We start from the raw sequence: 19,409 nt of genomic DNA, 5'->3' as shown, positions 1-19,409 counted from the left end.
TATGAATGAAAACTAAAAAAAATAATAATAAATCCTAATGGAACGGCTGTATCTCAGTAATAGTTTTTCGATAGCAGTTGTGAAATTAATGCCCCCAAGTTAAGCGCATTTAAGCTGTTTGTATTGTGCAGATATCAAATTTATTCTCAAAGTTTCACAAATTTTATTTCTCAGCCCTGAAGATATTGTTGGATAACTGCCTCTGAATGAAAGTATGAATGTTCATTGTGAAACTGTGTGAATTTGCAAATACAGGATGTGCAAACTCATTTCATTGTTTGTGGTCCTTCCTTGCATTGGTAATGACTCTTTTTGCCACAAATGAAAGCATTCTACCCAAGAAATGTGGCATGCATTTCAAGGCGGGCGTGCATTAGATTTTCCCAGAAGGAGATGTGGGCCTTCATACAAAGGTTTACTGCTGATTCTAGTGTCTGCATATGGGTCCACCAACACACGCTACACCTGAAGTATTGGAATAGGTTAGGTGTAAATGTTGAACACACAGGTGAGGTGTGTAAAGATGTTTACAGTCAAGCCTAGTAAGATAGTGGTTTCATACTGTCCTTTTAGATTCAACTATGTGCATTCTTAGTAAAAGCACGCGAAGTGAAGCACAGTAAATATGCAGTTTACGCAGTGCACGTAATACCTATGCTGGCTGCAGACTCAAGAACGTCGTATCACTGTCAAAACCGTGATGATGATGGAGGAGGAAAGACTAGCTCTTGCATGTTCTACAGTCAAACCTTGATAAACAACAAATTCCTACTTGCAGCTGAAAAGTTAGTTACTAAAGAGAAAACAACTATTTTTCTCGTATTTGTAAATTACAATTTCATGACACCAAAAGCACCGCTTTTACAGTGAGCAGAGTCTTTGCAAGCGAGAAAATGCGCGAAAATAAAATTCATGTGGCAACGCCACCTTGAGGTTCCCACACCAGCTTGCCATGGCATCACAGATTTTGGCTGTGCCTGCGAGGGCCTACATAATTGTTTATCTTTTGTTTAATGTAGAATCCATCAAATGTGCTGGGTCTGCCATCCTATCATTGTTGCTACTGTCAATACCTCTGGTTTGCAATTCAAGCTGCGATGCTGCTGTTCTATCCCACTTTTACATTTGCCCTTGTTTGTAGGTGGTTGATGTGACTGAGTGTTGAAACAAAAAAATATCTTACTTTTACTCATTCTCTTAGTAAAGAGTGAATGATTGTGGTAAATTCAATGCTCCTAGTCAAGCAGGTCCTCAAGGTGCTGCGACTTCCAAGAAAGACGTTAATTTGAAGTTGCTACTTCCCAACATTACCAGGCTTACTACAACAGCACAGCGGTGCATTTCATTCCAACTAGAAGGCTGTTTGGTGCAAGCCTAAATATATATCCAACACGTTTCTGCAATGAGAAGTGCCAGAATCTTTTGCTAGGTCCAAATTTATTACAGATTTTTGATTGCACATATGTACTCGTCATAGGTGGTACTGATGAACTTGACACAATATACGTAGTAATCTGGGCATGAGAAGTTACAATCACAATAACTATCACAAGTGTTAGCGATTGTTACCGCCTTGTTATCTGCCATTTGAGCCATCAATTTTTCACAATCGGCATAACAAGATACAAACAGCAAGCGAACAGGGTGCGTAAAATTGTGCACATTCTCTTAAACCTTGCTGTAATGATTCACGTGCACTGCAATACTAACAGCACTGCCTCTGCAGTCAAAGCGCATTGTTTCACAAAATACATGCTTATGAAATAATTTATTTGCACTGCAGCTTGAATGTTTATACTGGCACTTTTCAAACATTTTCATATTGAAAATAATGTGCTGTGGTTCAAATTTTCCAATCTTTATTGACAGGCAAGGACAAGAAACTGCATCATCTGTGTGCACATTGCCAGACTGCATTCTTTTACATTGTGACATAGCAACGCCTTGTATAAGCACACACATTGCACATGCACATTCTTTTGAGCTTGCAAAACTGCCACAATATCCTATCAATGTTTAAAAACAGCCATGGGCTGTATCCATTTTCTCCCATTGACATAGCTTGCTAAATTTAGCGAGCAAGAAAAAGCAGTGTTGAATAGGTGGAGTGCCACAAAACAGGATCCCACAAGGTTTCAACACTTTTAAGTGCAATTCACATGTAGCTTCTAACATTTTACAAGTCAGGTTTGGCCATAACCTATATGAAAAACCGTAACTAGAAGTCCTGATACAATGTATGCCTTTACTTTTTCTTGAAAACACAAGAGAGACTTTATGTACATTACATTAAAACAACAAAAACACAGGTTTCGTAGCTGTTTAGTAGACTGATAACTCATCAGAGATTTCTTGGGCCTTCTTGTTTGATGCTGTTATCGCCTGTGCTAAGTCATTTATGTGCTTCATTCTGGCCATCTTGCTATCATAATTACAATCAATGCAATACTATGCTAGGAGGGCTGTGTGTTTGTCATAATGAAGTGTGATACCGCACACACCCCCCAGACAAAATGGGCACCACTCATCTAGTGTAACTCATCACAATTCTGATAGCAAGCTTGTCAGATCAAACAAGGTTTATTGGCAGTGAAACAAACACTAAAGGATGCACATGTTTATATTATTCCATGAGTGGATACCAAGTGTGCCATCAGAGGGCGCAAGAGTGCTGTCTGACAAAGTGCTCACAGATACATGATCTCTGGTTCATCCACTAAAAAAAAAAAAAAACGGGCCAGTGTCATTTGGAGCCCTAGCACTCGGTATGACAAGCAGTGTGGCATACCGTCTTGTCTCTGCTGCCTATTTCATGGTGTTTCATCAATTTTCTTGATTGCAGGTAAGTAGTACTAACACAAAACTAGCAGTAGGCATGTTCTGGAGAGACATACATGATTGTGTCCATCCATTTTTAACATTATGTTTGCCCCTATGTGAGATAAGACGATATTGGTTTTCCAATTTCTCCACAGAAAGTCAAAATTTGTTACTGTACAAAACAGACTGCAGGATGCTATTGCCATGCGAGATCTGAATGGTAATAAGAAAGCAGCAATATGTGATAGCTTGGTGGTGTCTTATTAAAGGTGTTTGCAGCGCAAGCACTTAAGTGCTGAAGGAAAGGCGGCACAGTGAAGGACGGAAGGCGAAGAGGGACGTACACAAGCGCCTCTTTGCCTTCCGTCCTTCGCTGTGTCGCCTTTCCTTCAGCACTTAACGTGCTTGCGCTGCAAAAACCTTTAGAAATGCAATTTAACCAACTAGCCCAAATTGCCATTCTTGGTGGTGTCTACGAAAATGATGATCTGGCTGACCAGCAGAACATACATTTCTCCAAAACAAACCATTTTTTTTTTCAAAGCAACTGAGGTCAAGCAAATAGTTATTATATATAATAACTCAAGCAGGAGGCAGATTTCCCAGCACGTTCAATTACACCTGTCAAATGTTCTGCAGTGCTACAGGCACGTAACACATGAACGACACTGCAACAGATAAGATTTACTACTGCTTATACTTCTGACATTAACAGCACAGGGGAATGGACACGAGTCACATATGTACAACATGCACAGTTACGTTTTGGATTACAGCCTAAATAATAAGAAAGAGTTGTCAGTTTCACAGTAGTATTTGTAAATGGGAAGAAATGACATTTGTAATACACATAGTTGAACTACAAAGCTTCTTGGAATGTATTTACTGGAGTGTACTGGACATAAAAGGCATACAATTATAAAGATCACACACAATTATAAAGATCACAGGGACAATATGGTAAGTGCATTGCTACCAGCATCAAACAGCTTGGTGAAACAGTTTGTCAGTTTGTTTTTGGTCAAACTACGAACAACTCAGATCAACGAATCAGAACCTCGCATAATTACACGAACCTTTCATTCAATCGAGCAAAAGGCGTTGCTACAGAGAATATGTGCTGCTCCTGGACTTAGAAAGTCCAGTTACATCTTAATGTCACCGCTTATGGTACATGCAGCTGGTTCTTTTCAGTAGCTCCAGAGTGCTCTGTGACACGCCTCACATTCAACTAGTCGAAATCGAGTTCTCTAAATATGTTCAGCTGGTTCTGTCAGAGCACTGCACTCAAACTGGTAGTGCGACCAAGATCTGATGAGGTGATTCCTGCAGTTTTCATTCTGGCGAGATGTCGGTTGCGGCTGATTATACAGCAGTTCCTCAGCATCTGTAGGCCTTGTTTGTTTGCAACAGAAGACGTCGCATGCTTCCTTTTCTGACCTCCAACTGCTCTATCAAGTGACTGCACGTTTCACTCAGATATGTTTTTTTTGTTTGGATCAATAGCGGGCTCTGCATCGTTGCAATTCAAGTGAGAGCACAGTGGCATCCAGCCGAACATACGATTAGTCTGCAGTGTATGGTAGTAAACATCTTCATTGGTCCCCTCTCCATCTAGATGCTTCTTTGCAAAATTCATGGTTTTAAAAACTCATTATAAATAATTACCAGTACTGTATAAAACAATGCCCCCCAGAATAAGTTATCAAAATTACCACTTATAAGAACAACAACGATTTCAGTACATACAGCTTTTGTCAAAAACACCATACGGGCTACTTCACGCCTACGTGTACATATATAACTTGCGTGGATGCTGAAATATTGATAGTACACCGAACAGATCTGACTTTCAACATTTTAGCAGTAACATTCAGTCTCCAGGATGTTGGGACTTTTGGCATATCACAAAAAGTCCCTATAGCCTGTAGAGGGCAACGGTGGTCACAACGTAATCTTGTATACTTCCGACAAAGACTGTCAGTTAAGTACTGTAGTTTAGAATATATGCAGTGACTAGCACATAAATAACCATAAAACAGCATGCCATAGAGAACATAAAAAGTAACTGCACAACATATGTTCAAGGATAAAATATTTCAACCGGGCACCAACAAAGATCTTAACTGCAGAGATTGCAAGTATTTTGACTGCTGCATGTGTTCTGGATAGGGGAATGGGAGATGCATGACAGCCTAAACATTCAAACAACGATGTGTCAAGATCTTAGTCTTCCCCAAAGGCGTAGAATAACGTTCTAGAACTGTCAGTGTAGCAGCTGTTCAGCTGTGCATTCCTCATGCAGATAAGTGGCATAATCGAATTGCACAACATTCTAGATAGGTATGCTTTACTTTATTTCTTCCAAGCTGTAATTATTTTTGTAGTGACTAAGTACAGTATATCTAATGTATTAGCAACCAAAGCTGAACTAAACCAACTTGGCTCTTCAGTACTATCTCGCAAGATACAGCTTTCATCCGTCTAAACTTTGCAGCAGCTCGCTGTAAATAGGCTTGTGCGAATATTCGAACGATTATTACAGTATTCGAATTCGCTTCGAAACGAACTTAAATTATTCTAAATTTCGAAGTATTCGAAATGAACGAATAGACATAAACTGCCTGTAACCCCCTGTAAAGGTTGTTTCACTGCAGTGGAGGGGTGCTATATCGTGAACACACTTATCCAGGGGAAATCCGCACTGCCGCGAAGCCCCACTTCAAGGTTAAATGAACAAATTACCCTCAGATCGATTCATCATTTTGCGAGCCCTTCGATCATGGTGCTATTCACAACAGTTTTACGAGTTCACCTCGGAGCAATCAAGGCTAACCACAAAATATGTCAAGTTTGGAAATATATATATATTCTATCTTTGCACACAGACCTGACCTTGACGCAGCTTACTGTGATGTAGCCTTGTATAAAGTGCAATGGCAACTGTACACATAGACAAGTCACTGAAAACTGAGAGCTTATGAAAGCAAGCGAACGCTCATTTCAATGGAGAGAGAAAAAGACTTAGAAGTGACTGGTTTTCATTAAAAATAATAAATTGATGACACAAGAGAACCTGCTTCGAACCCTGCTTCAGTGCATGTCTTACAAGAAACATGGATTGGATTTTTTTTAGTTGAAAAAGAAAAAAGCTCAGTTAGAGGCATAAATTCTGAGGTATCTCATTACAGGTACAGAGGCTAGGGTGAATAAAAGGAAAGAAGATGAGGCAGGAAGAGGGAAAATGGGTCGATTACACATTACGAAGTGAGAAGTACCGTATTTACTTGAATCTAGGCCGACCCCGATTCTAAGCCCGCCCCAGAAATTCGCAAGGCCAGAAAAAAAAACTTATTCATTGTACTCGAATCTAAGCCAACGCCGCCACTTTCGCACGTCGTTTTTTCGAAAAAAAAACATCGGCTTAGGTTCGAGTAAATACGGTATCTGCATGCATATCTGTTTTGATCCATTTTCATCTTGATCATCTTGCTAGATTTCAATTTTGAATGGGATGCATTGACCCTTCTCAGCCGATCAACCCTTTTTCATTTTCAGACTCTGCTCTTCATTGCTAACATTTTTATTTAGCAGAGGCATTGTTAAAAAAAATATGTTCATGCAACTAAATCATTGCAGTCTTTCAGAAAAAAGTACTTTAAGATCCATAATCTGATTATGAAGTATGCCATAAGGGAAGATTCCACATTAAATTTGACCACCTGAGGTTGCTTAACAAACAACTCAATCTAAGTACCCGTGTTTTGGCATTTCACCTCCACCAAATGCAGTTGCTACTGTTGGGATAGAAACCACAACCTCTTGCTCAGCAGCGCAACATAGCCATTGAAATACCACAGTGGGTTCAAGAAATACTTTTCATGGTATCGTAAGCAAGGGACAAAAAAAATATCAATACGTACGCCAACAAGTACCAAGAGTGGCATGTGTTGCTCAGCTGTGCATTCTTTGATATACGAGTACTCATAGTTGAAAGTAACAAGTGACAGTACAGTGAAAACGAGCACAGTTATGAGTGAAACAAATAATGAAGGATGACTTAAATAAACAAAGTGTGTTCGTCTTGTTTGAAGACACTCGAATACCTTGCACTTAGACATGCAAAAGGCCCGGACTTGAGAACGACAATGCAGTCACATGGCTGCAGTAATCACCAAACTTTAAAAACTTTCCTCTCTAATTACTGCAGCTGAGAGTTCATTGGGAAACAGCCCTTGATTCCATTTCCTCCAAGAAAATACTGAATGTGCCCAATTATGAGGATGTTCATCAGGGAACGTTGATTGATGAATCAGTTGAGAGCGCGATTTGCCCTCCCACTTGGTGGGATTTTGGGAACAGACTAAATTCCAGGCTTGTTTGCAAATAAGTGAGTTAATTCTATAAAATAAAAATTGAAAAGCGATAAGCAGAGCTCTTGCAACACAAGTCCACTGATCCTCTATCTCGAGCATTCAGAGTTGGGCAAGCACCAAGCCGCTAAGCTGCCAAGGTCAGTGATGACACGACCGCGCAGGCTTGTTCTCACAGTTGAGACCCTTTGAACCAGCCATTTCTTACTACTGCCAGCTTAAGTGTTGCTGGAGCCAAAGTGGGAGTTAAGAAATGATGGTCAGGAAGTCGGCAAATCGTGGGGAGAAAAACGGGAGTCAAGGAGACCGGTCACACAGAAATGTCAGTGGCTCATGCGAGGGTGCGAGAAAAAGTTACTCGAGAGTGCTCGCATCTCTGTCAATCTGGGTAGTAAGTGAGTCAGCGAGGAGAGGATCACGGCCCCAATAGTAGACTGGTGGCCCGTAGGAAAAGCAGTCCTTCTTGTCAAGGATCCTGTCACCATCCACATAGTACATCATGTAGAAGTTGCACATTTCGTCGTTGCCCGTGGAGCTGAAAAGCAGAAAAACAGCGTCATCCGAGGACCATCTATTGTCCTTACCTTGTGCCTTGTGCTTCAAGAGAACCTTGAGCTTCATTGCACAAGCTTTCCAAACCTTATCGAATTATCATTGATTGGTCGAAGTGTGTTGCTATCCCATTGCTTATGCTCCCAGGCCAAAGAATAGTTGTGCGACTAGACATGAAACGTTGAGCAAAGCAAGCTGGCTCTGCACATGTTAACAATGTTAAATGATGCAAATCACGGCGCTTACACTTGCAAGAAAAAGTTTGCAGGTATTTACTTCTGCAGTCCGTAACAAGTTCAATTTGCAGTGCCATTTGCAATTTGGTGATTATTTGCATTTCAATTAAACAAAACAATTTAATTCGCCTGTGCTTTCTCTGGCTTCAGTGTCTGTTTATGTATACACCAGTGACTTACAAAAATTGAGCCTGTCAGATCCCATAGCTCCACTGCACATTATAAGTAGTGTAACTAGTTACAACATTCTTGTGCTTTTGCAACTACCAGTTTACATGAGTGTAAGAAAAAAACCAGAGTCAAAGTCAAAGCTGAAGTGCAGGCTCTCAGATACTCATACACATGTAGCCATTAAAATAAAGTGTGAAGAAACCCAACTTAGCTTTCCTGTAAGCTTGGAAGCAAGAACGTTGGCAGCAAAAAATATTGCGCAGACACTAACACAAAGTATAGACTTGAGCTACACAGCCTTACAAGAACATGTTTTTCAGGATGGATAATCTAAAAGTTTCACTCTCATACTACCTATACATAATTTGTGGTGACTGATGTGCCAAAGTACGCAGACATACATACGTGCACTTACAAACAAACCTCAAGCTACGTTCAGCCACTTACCCAACATAGGTTGGCCTATTTCTGAAGTTGTACATGGTGCAGCGGGCAGCCTATAGAGCAAAGAAACTAAACATTAGAAATGGTGACCTTTGTTCATAGAATGGAGAAAGGAGATTGCTTTTTGCAGGTCAAATGCACCCGCAGCGCTTTGCTTGAATGAATAACACTCTGCGACGAAGCAAGCTGATCTATACTAATGCTGATGATCACAGAACAAGAACATTTGGATTAAAGGAAAAAACACAGCTCTTGTGTTTGTCTTTGTGCTATTACTAATGGAAGGATGCAATGAAGATCAAGCCTAAATGTAAAACTTGCTGGATCATGTATTTCAATGTTTCAATAAATCCTCGGCTAAGGACACTGTAACCTCAAACACTTATGTCGGCCAAGTTTGTTAGAAATCTTCCAAGCTGGTCCGCAAACATCATGCTGTTGTGTGACCTTAAAAGGCAAGGAAAGACTCTGTTGCAAATGTGAACCCAGAAAAGACAAAGTGGATTGCTGTAACAGTATGAACAGCATGCAAGAAAAGACAGTGAGGTAATTACTCAGCATGCTGACATATAAAAAAATGGTTTATTTTTCTGCGGCTGACAATGCTTTAATCAATATGGAAACACCTCACATCACTAACGACATTGACAAAACAAAACTTGCCAAGATGTCACCCTTGGTGACCTTGATGCCCTTGTTTGCGGGGTAGAACATCTGCGGCTGCAATGGGTCGTGCTTCCCAATGTTAATCCACCGGCCATTTCTAACAACATAACCAGATACAGCCTTGCCTGCAAAGGGAAATTAGTCGGCAATATATAACTGACGCCAACAGTTTTTATACAACTACAAAAAATACAAATGTGTCCTTTTCTAGCAGCCTCCACTATGTAGTTAGTACTCAATCCATGTTCAACGAATCACACTGCAACAAAGTACGGGGTCCCTTCTTGCCGCCTCTAAAAGCAACGGTCAGCCTTCTCGATTTTCTACAACCAAAAATTTGAGAATCTGAGTTCTCAAGCAAACATCAACTCAAATTCAACCATCCCGCTACCAATCGTCAAAGGTGGATACCCGTAATACCGTTTTCCCACATTATGTACAAATGCCAAAGAGAGCACAGACATGAAAAATGTCTTTCTTTCAACTACTACATAGAGACCTTTCCATTCTCAGAAGCCACTAAGAAAAGAAAAAATGAGGACAGCTTAAAGGGACACCAAACAAAACAGTTTACGCTAACAAAATACAACACTTCAAAGCCTAGCTATTGCTAGTTTCACAGTAAGAAACTGATCATCCGAGGGCCAAACCTCGATAGTTTCAAAATTTTCACAGCAGAACCCCAGTGCTAACATGTCAATGTGACAGCTCAGATATTTTTGCATACTCTTGTACCTGGGGTGTTGTGATGCAGCAGAATTACTTGCCCTGTTCAGTCCTCAGTTCTTTTACAATACAATTTACTAGTTCGTATTTACAGACAAAGTAAAGAACTAGACCTGAGAAGATGCTGTCAACATCCACTATGCCATGGCATCTGGCACGGGCATTACAAAGTGAAGTCACCTTATAATAATTCTTACTAGTTATGCAACACTAGGATAATGAATAATGATACAATAACTGCACAATTTGTGCAGCTATAAGACACGCCATCATTGGCACTAAAATACAAGACTAAGCTGCACAACGCAGGTCGCAAGCCATGCTTGTATTCTGTCAAGAACTACAAAAGAATCAGTCTACTTACCAAGTTTGTGTGTATGAGTCCTGAATGCAAATGGATACAGGGTCAAGTTCTCGTCGATGAGACAGGCAGTTTCGAAGTGTTCTAGACAAAAAAAAAAAGTAGAGTGTGGTATGTGTCATCGTGACTTTGCAGCAGACACTAAGCCACCAATTGACAACATCAATGTCTTACCCGTTTTGTGCGAAGGAATCATGCCTCCCGTTCCCAGAAGGTAAATACCAGCTCGTCGTTTCACGCTAAAAGCATGAACAACAAAACAAGGTTAAAAACAGGAAGTAAGGTGAAAATAAGGAAAAGTAAAGAAATTTATGAGGGCGTTTAGAAACGCGAACTGAGCCTTACTACATTTCTTTTCAAAATTTTTTTTTCACTGCTGGTAACTGAAGTTGTGTGCTGCTTGATTGTACACCAGTGCCACCAGCTGGCATCATGGTAAGTCATGAGAATGGCATGGAACCCAGATAAACTGTTGTGCATTACTATTGCATTACATTGACCTATGTTCTGGAATAATATAACAGCGGAAAGAAGACTGCTAACTACTTGATTACAACTTGGACAACAAACACTTCTCATAACAGAGACAGATGGACTTTGTGAGCATCTCTAGTGAAATTGGGTGGTGGCTTGTGCTATCAAACTCGTGGACAGAGGGATGTATGAATGGACACTTGCTACTATCTTGTCTCAAAGGCATCAGAAATATGTTTCGCGATGTCATCGCACACAAAATTTGTCGCCCCATAAGGTAGCTGTTGCATTGCCGCTGTGTTCTACAAGACATAAATGAGCTCTGAGAATAAAGAAGTTAGCCGAAGTTAGGTTCACAATGTGAGATGAGGGAAAAACGTGAAAAAGGGACAAGCACAGCTCTAGTTCTTCAATTTCAGAAAGCATTAGCACACAACAGCAGGTAGTAGATGGCACAAAATATGTATTAATGTTGAACAGGAATATTTTTTAATGCTTCTATCTGTTCATAGGAGTAAAAGCAAGATTAAAATTCTAAGGAATGCCACCATATTCAAATTACAAAGTTCAATATCCCAAAGCTGCACTATGGGCTATGAGGGACAGTGTAGTGAATACCTTCAAATTAAGTTTAACGGCTTTTAATTTTACAGCCACCCGAAGCACAGTAGTTAAATTTGTTTCGCATTGTGATCCTATCAAAATGCTGCCACCGTGGCCAGAATACGAACCCTTGCATTTGAACCTTCAACCTTACAGTAGAATACCATGGCCACTGAGCCGACTATCATGCTACTGATCCAGCTATAACAGGATACACATCAACAACATGCATTGTGATTTAACAATCAGGTCTTGCGTCACACTTCTCCCGCCGTTCACGAAGGGCTGTCAAGTGATGCACATGTATCCTTGTATTCATAAGACAAAACTGCACAGAACACACACCAGGTACCAGCAAAGCACTTGAAACCATACCACTGCAGCACCAGATAATGCAGTAAAAGAGTGGCGTAACATTTTATAATGCTGAGCAATGATTTTGTTCATTTGTATATAGCAACGCAATCTTAGTCAGATTCCCTTCAAAGGTACATACATAATTCAAAAATTATTTCCGACTGTAAACTTCACCAACTTACAGCCCACAAAAAATCACAAAATGCAATTACTCACAGCTGTGTGTCTCCAGGCAACACAGAGAGGACAATACCAGACATGTCCGTCTTTCTTGGGTCTGGGAAAATTCAGAGTATAGAACCCTCAGATATGGGGTCAAAAAACGTTTGAAAAGCATTGCGAGCAAGTCTGCTGATGAATTCAGAATTGCAGGTTGCAGTGGTAAGTTGTGCCTCAAGTTGCTGCTAGGTAAGCCCTGCAATGAACTCGCTAAAAGGACCTGTGTTCTTTGCTACAAGCTTTCTTGTTTGTAGAAAGAGAGCATTAAGATGAAATATGTAGACCCTTTGACATGTGCGCATGGTATAACGAACGGTCGTAGTTAAGGGGAAGCCCACTTCACAAACATGTTTTTTGTTTTTGAGCAGATTTCAAATACGCAATTATTTTTCTAACGCAGTACACAGTTGAATATCAAATCATTTTTGTGTTCTTAGGAGCAAGATTTCCTTCTAAACTGTGAAAGTTACGAAGAAAATCAGCATGTCACAATAATTTGGACTGAGAACTATATGCAATGGAACAAAAATGAATGTTATAAACTCACTCGAACAAAGGTTACAGAACATTGAACATTTGTGAGTGAGTTGATGTCAAGTTGGGATTTCACTCACAAATGTTCAACATACTACCATAGCATTTGTTCAATGGGCTTAGGATATCTATGTTTGTTTTACTGTACACAGCATCCATTACAGAATATAGCGATATGCTGAGTTGCTTTGCAACACTCACAGTTTAAAATAAATTTTGCTCCGAACAGGGCATGTGACATGTTTGATATTTTAAAAACTGCATATTATACTACTCTTTTGAGCAGGTAAGCATCAGCAAGTTTAATGACGTTATACACCTCAGTACAAGTGTAGTCGTGTGACAGCATGCAAATGGCATCTGGAGTTAATGCATTACACAATTTGCTGGGCTCTTTCATACATTTTCACTAATCAACCTTTACTGTGTGTGAATTAAATATAGTCAACTTCGCGCCAAATTCACATTCACACAGAAGAAGAAACACAAGACAGGACGGGTCCTCACTTTGTATTTAATTTAAATCTAGCTTCATTTCTTGTAGCACATAATGTTTGCTATTGGTTCTAATTACAATTCAGTATCGGTGCATCCAACTTATCTCTTTATAAAATATATAGTAGTACAGTAGACACTCATGAAACGGAACATGAAGGGACAAGGAAAATATGTTCCGTTTAACAGGAGTTCTGTTTGCCGAGAGACGAACAGGGGTGCAATAATTCAGGTGTCAAACCAATCATATCAGAGGCAGTTGTTCCATTTAAGCAGCAGTCTTGTTTAACAGATTTCAGTTTACTGAGAGTCTACTGTATAAGCAAAGTAGATATAATATATAAGCAGACAAAATAACTGTCGATCATTTGCTTACCAAGGAATGCGGTAGTGTCGGCATAATGAACTTGAAGCACCAAATACTTGATGCCACTATTGCCGCCAATCTTGAAGCCCACACCTGAAATAAAAACAGCAATAGCATCAAAGCATGTATACACTGTACCACTGTTTAAAATCTTGTGTGTGGACATGCATGCGTGTGTACAGCACTTTCACTCAACTTTCACAATTTCAATGGAAGCCTGTGTGATCCTCAGTCCTATAAGCCCTGAGCATGAATTATGAAAACTAAGGGGTCATATTTCTTTTCTTACAATCACATAACACCAATAGACAATGAACCACAGGAAAAATTAACTGCTTTTTTAAATGAAACGTAAAAATAGCAAGGAGATATGACTTTATAAAGACCAATTATGCAACATGTCACAGCTGCTAGCCAAAGGCACATCTATAACATGTGCATGATGCTCTACCACTGATGCCCATCCTTTCATACATTTTATTGGGTATTCATGAATGTGTTCTATATCTAGTCCAGGGAGTATTACGTTTGGCCTTTGCAACCCATGGTCGAGGCAGTGGATCATAATACAATTAGCATTTTTTCACATAAAACTTTCGTTCCTTGTTCTGGCAAGACGGGATAACCTGGTTCTAACTGAAATAGGTGTAAAAAACAAAAAAGAGGAAAAAAAAACATATGCAACCTTACAGGTGTTTGAGTTAAACCTAATTACCTTCTGGAAGTGAAAGAGGCGGAGCGTCCCGAGCCCATGCGTATATGATCTGAGGTCCTCGAGCACAGGTCGGCCCTCGAAAGAACTCTGAGTTGGACTTGCTCATCTCTCCACAGTCCCACACCGCACGCGGAGAATCCTGCTCACGGTAGCCCGGTTCCAGACAGCCGTAGATCAGAATGTGGTGGGCCACGTGCATTGTTGCATTTGGCTTGAATGCCACTAAAATGCAGACAGATAGATGTTCCACTGTTAGACATTTCTCAAATTAGGAAATTTCCATTATGAGAAATTCAATGTAGTAGTTTTTTTACAACATTGAAAAAAGCTGCAATCAGCAAACACAACCACACTTGTTGTGTCATGGTCATCTGTTCGTGAGTTTGCACTCCCACACCATGAAACATAAAGCCACTTTTGGGATTTGATATCTGCCTTTAACTGGCCTATATTTGAAGGTGTTGTCCCAAAATTTTTGTGGCAAAAATTCATGAGTGAACTTAGACCAAGACAGGTAATTTTAAGATCACCGAGGCATACATTTCAGGGCTCATTTATTCCTGGCGGTGAAAGCCTGACAACCAATCGCCATACATGAAAGCGAGCAAGAGAGACAAAAAAAAAAGGGAGAAAAAACACAGATAGTTGCTTTAAAATACTAAATTTAAGATAGCAACTGCCTTTAAATTTTAAAAAGCTTAGCTTTTTAAGTGTAATTTTGCTTCAGGTGCCAAAGTAATGCAGTAGCCCCTTTTAAATGTGCAACCAATCAATGAGTGGATGCACTCACTGATACAGCAGAAATTTATTACAGCTAGGTTATTCTACATTCAATACAACAAAATTAATAAAGAACTGTTACCAGATCTCAAAAGATACAACAAGAACCTAGGTGAAAATTGTGCCAACGTAGAAAACCTTTGACAGAATCTAAGAACGGCACAAAAATGTCAATGTACATCTGAAAAATACACTAAGTAAAAATACAAACCACCTCTTGAAGAAAAAAATCTAAAAGCTGGCAGCCATTACATGCAGGTGCTGTAGACAATACTGCTGTCCCAAAACAGCTGCACAGACATTGAGCCTCACTTCCTCCATTATTTTAAGAAGATGAATTGCTTAAAAGTGACACATTATTTTTTTATGTTGAGATTTCTTCAAAAAAGGTAACATGCTGCACTGAACACCGAAGCTCCACCTGTCGAGAGCAGACAGACACACAACCTAGTGCATGGAGCAAACAGTACTCAGTCCACAGTCCACACATGCGGGAGCTCCGCCGAGCTCCCGCATGTGTGGAGAGGGTAGGTGCAGTGCTTCGCCGCTCCTTCTCTCGCTGTTCGCTCTCTCTCCTCCCTGCGCCACCGCCTCAATGCAGTGCGTTTGAAACGCGTTTGTAGCGTTTGTGCTGCCTTGGCACAGCCTGAAAACAGCGCGTTCTAAACGCGTTTGTGCTGCATTGAAGGCGGTGGCAACATCCCTGAGGTGATTACGAACGCACGTAGGAAGTGTTCGTTGAAAGAGGCGCCCAAAAGGGAGACACTTGAGCGTGTCGATGTGTCCAGCATTACGCTATTAAAATTACTATGCCGTATACTCTCGGCGCAAGAAATGCATTCGCATTTCCTCACGATTCCCTTCGGGGAGGTGGGGGCATTTTTTTGATCAGCAAATGCACTATAGATCTATAGACATGTGTGTACACATCCCAAACTGACTGGCAGCCAGCGTGCTGGAACGCAAGCGTGCATGTGCTCCTTGCAATGTGCGTGGTGATAGCTAAAGCAATGTTCTGACATGTTAGCATCTCTTATCATTCTCGGTGTCATAGAATTTGTCATAGCACCTCCACTGGAAGTGTCAGTGCATCTTAGTTGTTTGCTCAAACTGTTGTTTTAAAGGGACACTAAAGAGAAAACTGATTTTTTCTCATATCATTACATTACTCTTTCATAATAACAAAATCACCACGCTTACTGTGAGAACATGCTTGGTAAGCGTAAAGAGAAATTGCGAGTGGCCACGCCACGCCGAACTTCCCACACCAACCGCCATGACGTCATAGATTTCGACAGCATCTTCTGGGACCTATGTCGTTCATAATCAGTAAAAATGAAGTACATTGTCCTTTGTGGAGGCCAGAGACTTAACACAACAAGTTTCAGGAAATTTCATGGGGCCAATGTCACCAAAATACAAAAATACACTTTCAAATCCGTGACACCCCGTGCGGAGAACGTGAGCGTGAAATTTAGAAATGAAACTTCTACCTTAATTTTCTCCTCCATTTTAAGGCTATGATAGCAAAATTAACTATACACTCTAACCTCGATAGAACAAACACGGATATAACGAATTATTGGTTATAACGAAGTAAATGAAGAATAGTCTTGTCATAGATAGTGCTAAAAATAAACATTTATAACGAATTTTCGGATATAACGAAGTTATTTTCGTCGCAGGTGTGACTTTGTTATAACGAGGTTTCAGTGTATTAGAGTTTTCAGAGTAAAATTTATCAATTCATTGTTTCACTTTAGTGTCCCTCTAAAATGACATGACCTGCAGTGGATAGGTCCCTCACATTTTTCGGCTATGGAGGCCAGACAAGAATGGGATGCCATTTACAATGGGTAAACTAAACAGGCACGAGATTCCAGCTATGAGCGACAGCTTTTGCTGCGATTCGTCTATAAAACATTGTACCATGCTCTGGCTGATTTTGGCACCTTGCAATATTCATACACTATCCAAGCGCTTATTCAATGCCTCATGTCTTCTATGAGGCAACTAATGCAGTTCACCAGAAGACTCAATGAATTAGAGAACTGCCCCGTTTCCCATTTCAGTACTCACCCACATACTTATGCTTGCTCGGTGTTATGTGGAATGCTGTACAGAGGTACGTTTCATTCTGCGACAAAGACAAGAAACAAAAATCGCATGGAACATCCTTTCTAACATCTCAATTTTCTAACACTCCGAAAAAGCCCAATTATCACTCAAGTTTTCTAAAAACCCATTTAGTTTCTGCTAAGTTCTTCAGATCTGAACTCGTTCCAACCTCAGGTTTTTTTCACTTAGACAAGATGAACACGTCGAGGTCTGAATAAACGGAAACAAGACACGAGGGGTAACTAAACTCATGTTTGAACACGCAACATTTACGCACAATTGTGAGAAAGAATGTTGGCTGGTGGAGCATTAAGTGTACAAATTTGCCCTTTACATACTCTGAAACAAAGGCACAAGTAGCCACTAGTCAATCTCCTTCAAGTCAAGAAGAGAAAGAAAAAGGGCCTTATGTTTAAGTGCAACAAGTGCCTTACTTGCAACAGGTGACCATGGTTTTTAAAACCACATTTTCATCAGTCACACTGCACATATCATTACACTATTATGCACGTAAACTTTTGTAAGGCTTCATTTGGCTCAATTTGACAATGTTTCTTCGATGAGCGGTTATGTTACAGTTTATAACAAGTTCTTTTCGTTGCCACAAATTATATAAATTCCAGAAATTTACGAGTTTCATAACACTAGTGCATGCAGTTTCCAAAGTACGAGTAAAGCTAAATGCTGCTCATAAAAACATGAAAGTGCACCTTGGCAGGCTTTAAACATTTTGTTTTAATGCATTGTTAATTATAGCTCTGTTTATACGTCCACAAAAACATGAAATGCAATTTCGCAACTGTAATGCTAGGGACTGCAGTCGACTCTAACAGACAGCCTCTTAATCACATGGTATGCACCTGCCACGTTGATTATATTTGACTTACACAGCACAAATCTATATCAAGCCAGCACAGTTCAGAATTCGCCATACAGACACCAGACAAAGTGTGACGTGAACTGTACTATGAAAATAGGCTATTGTATCAGCATATTTAAATTACGTTTCATTTTGTACTGAGGCAAATGAAAGAAATACCAAAGGAAACGCAATGATTACTGAAGATATGCCCATCATGATAAAGGGCTGCTGTTGTTGTTGAATTAACGATAAAGGGTGGTTGTTCCTGCTGGAAGTGATATACAGTCCACAAACACGGAATATACGAACACATTAAAAAGAAAGAAAAGCTAATGAGAAGTGCCTGCTGACTTTGAAAAAAGAAAAAAAAATGAAGAATGGCTGCCATTTACTCCCATCATATTTTTAAGTGACAAGTAAAACAAAATAACGGAATGTAATCGCGACTGGCATGTCCAGGTGCGCTTGCTATTTGCCCGTTCGTAGTAAACTTTCTTTCATGAAGCACTGACTGACGTTTGTACAGCTGTCGAGCTCTTTTCGGTACGATTTTATGTTTTACGGTTTGTTGCCTTCGTCAAATCATATTAGCTGAAGTAAACGGCAGTGAATACCGGCAAACACTGCAGTACGCATGCCGGTCAAGCACGCCAGTATTCGTACTACAATGCAAATTGGAACAGAAGGTAAGATATGGAGGTTTGTTATGTAAGGTTTATGGAGGTTAAAAGCCAAAGCTCACGAAAGCAAACTCACCGAATCAAATTTGTACACGACAATAGAGCATATTATTAGCCAAGGCCAAAGGGCGAAATAAAAACAACGTTGCAGCAGTGCGTGAAAGAATGATAAGATGCGAGCTTGAGCGTCATACACGTAACCATATGGTTTTTCCCGGCAAACGCGATTATGAGAAGGCATCGTTTACGATCTCTGTGGCTAGCACAATCGTGCCCGTCGTTTCGAATGGGCGAGCGAATGCTGCGGTACGTGGACAGCACACCTTCCTGTCATATTCGAGCATGCGTGACATGTGGGGCAACAAACAAATCAGGATGCGAGAAACAAAAATCAGACATGTTACCTGTGTGGGTCGAACGTGAGGCATCAACAACGGGAACTGTGTTGCCGCCGATGTGCTCGCTGACATATATACAACTGTCACACATAGTAAGAGAAAAGAGCAAACAAAGATTCGTGCCATTTCCTTAGCGTTACACAAACAGCTGCTACCGATTCTTCAGGTGTTATCAAGAGCCTCCTACGCTACGGAGAACGAAAGTAGGAGGTACTGAGCGAGGAGAATGGCCGGCGTTCGGTCGCCCTGGGCGTACGAGACAAAATGTGGCAAAAGCGTTCGGCGCACCCATATAGCCGCTTAAAACCGGCTTGACTTGGCTTGAAGTGTGTAAGTAGGTGGCGGCAGAATCGCTGAATCGCTGGGCTAGAAATACTTTTTAGGCGGTTTACGGGGTACGGTTGGTACGGTAACCATAGAGTTTCCCACTAACTGTGAGAAACTCTATGGTAGTTTGT

General features: G+C 40.5%; 1 protein-coding gene across 1 annotated transcript; it reads right to left on the bottom strand.

Moving 5' to 3' along the window:
- Positions 1-1,420: 1,420 nt before the first annotated feature.
- On the bottom strand, positions 1,421-19,170 carry LOC119387394 (peptidylglycine alpha-hydroxylating monooxygenase). The gene is made up of 10 exons (XM_037654778.2): positions 18,958-19,170; positions 16,973-17,030; positions 14,114-14,335; positions 13,408-13,491; positions 12,000-12,060; positions 10,524-10,588; positions 10,353-10,433; positions 9,260-9,387; positions 8,600-8,649; positions 1,421-7,728 (listed from the first exon to the last, which is right to left on the bottom strand). The coding sequence occupies exons 1-10, from the start codon at positions 19,075-19,077 to the stop codon at positions 7,548-7,550; spliced, it is 1,050 nt and encodes a 349-aa protein (XP_037510706.1). The 5' UTR covers positions 19,078-19,170; the 3' UTR covers positions 1,421-7,547.
- Positions 19,171-19,409: the final 239 nt, after the last annotated feature.

The sequence above is a fragment of the Rhipicephalus sanguineus genome, chromosome 3 (assembly GCF_013339695.2).
Source record: "Rhipicephalus sanguineus isolate Rsan-2018 chromosome 3, BIME_Rsan_1.4, whole genome shotgun sequence".
Taxonomy (NCBI): Eukaryota; Metazoa; Arthropoda; class Arachnida; order Ixodida; family Ixodidae; genus Rhipicephalus; species Rhipicephalus sanguineus.
Note: the sequence above shows the minus strand (reverse complement) of the source record. Positions and strands in the feature narration are given on the sequence as shown.

What these genes read in the sequence shown, in the direction of transcription:
- LOC119387394 (XM_037654778.2), bottom strand. Translation starts at nt 19,077, where the DNA reads ATGGCACGAATCTTTGTTTGCTCTTTTCTCTTACTATGTGTGACAGTT. An exon ending in CGACACTACCGCATTCCTTG is followed by an intron (nt 12,061 to 13,407) that starts GTAAGCAAATGA and finishes GAATTTTCCCAG; the next exon opens with ACCCAAGAAAGACGGACATG. An exon ending in TTGCCTGGAGACACACAGCT is followed by an intron (nt 10,589 to 11,999) that starts GTGAGTAATTGC and finishes TCATGCTTTTAG; the next exon opens with CGTGAAACGACGAGCTGGTA.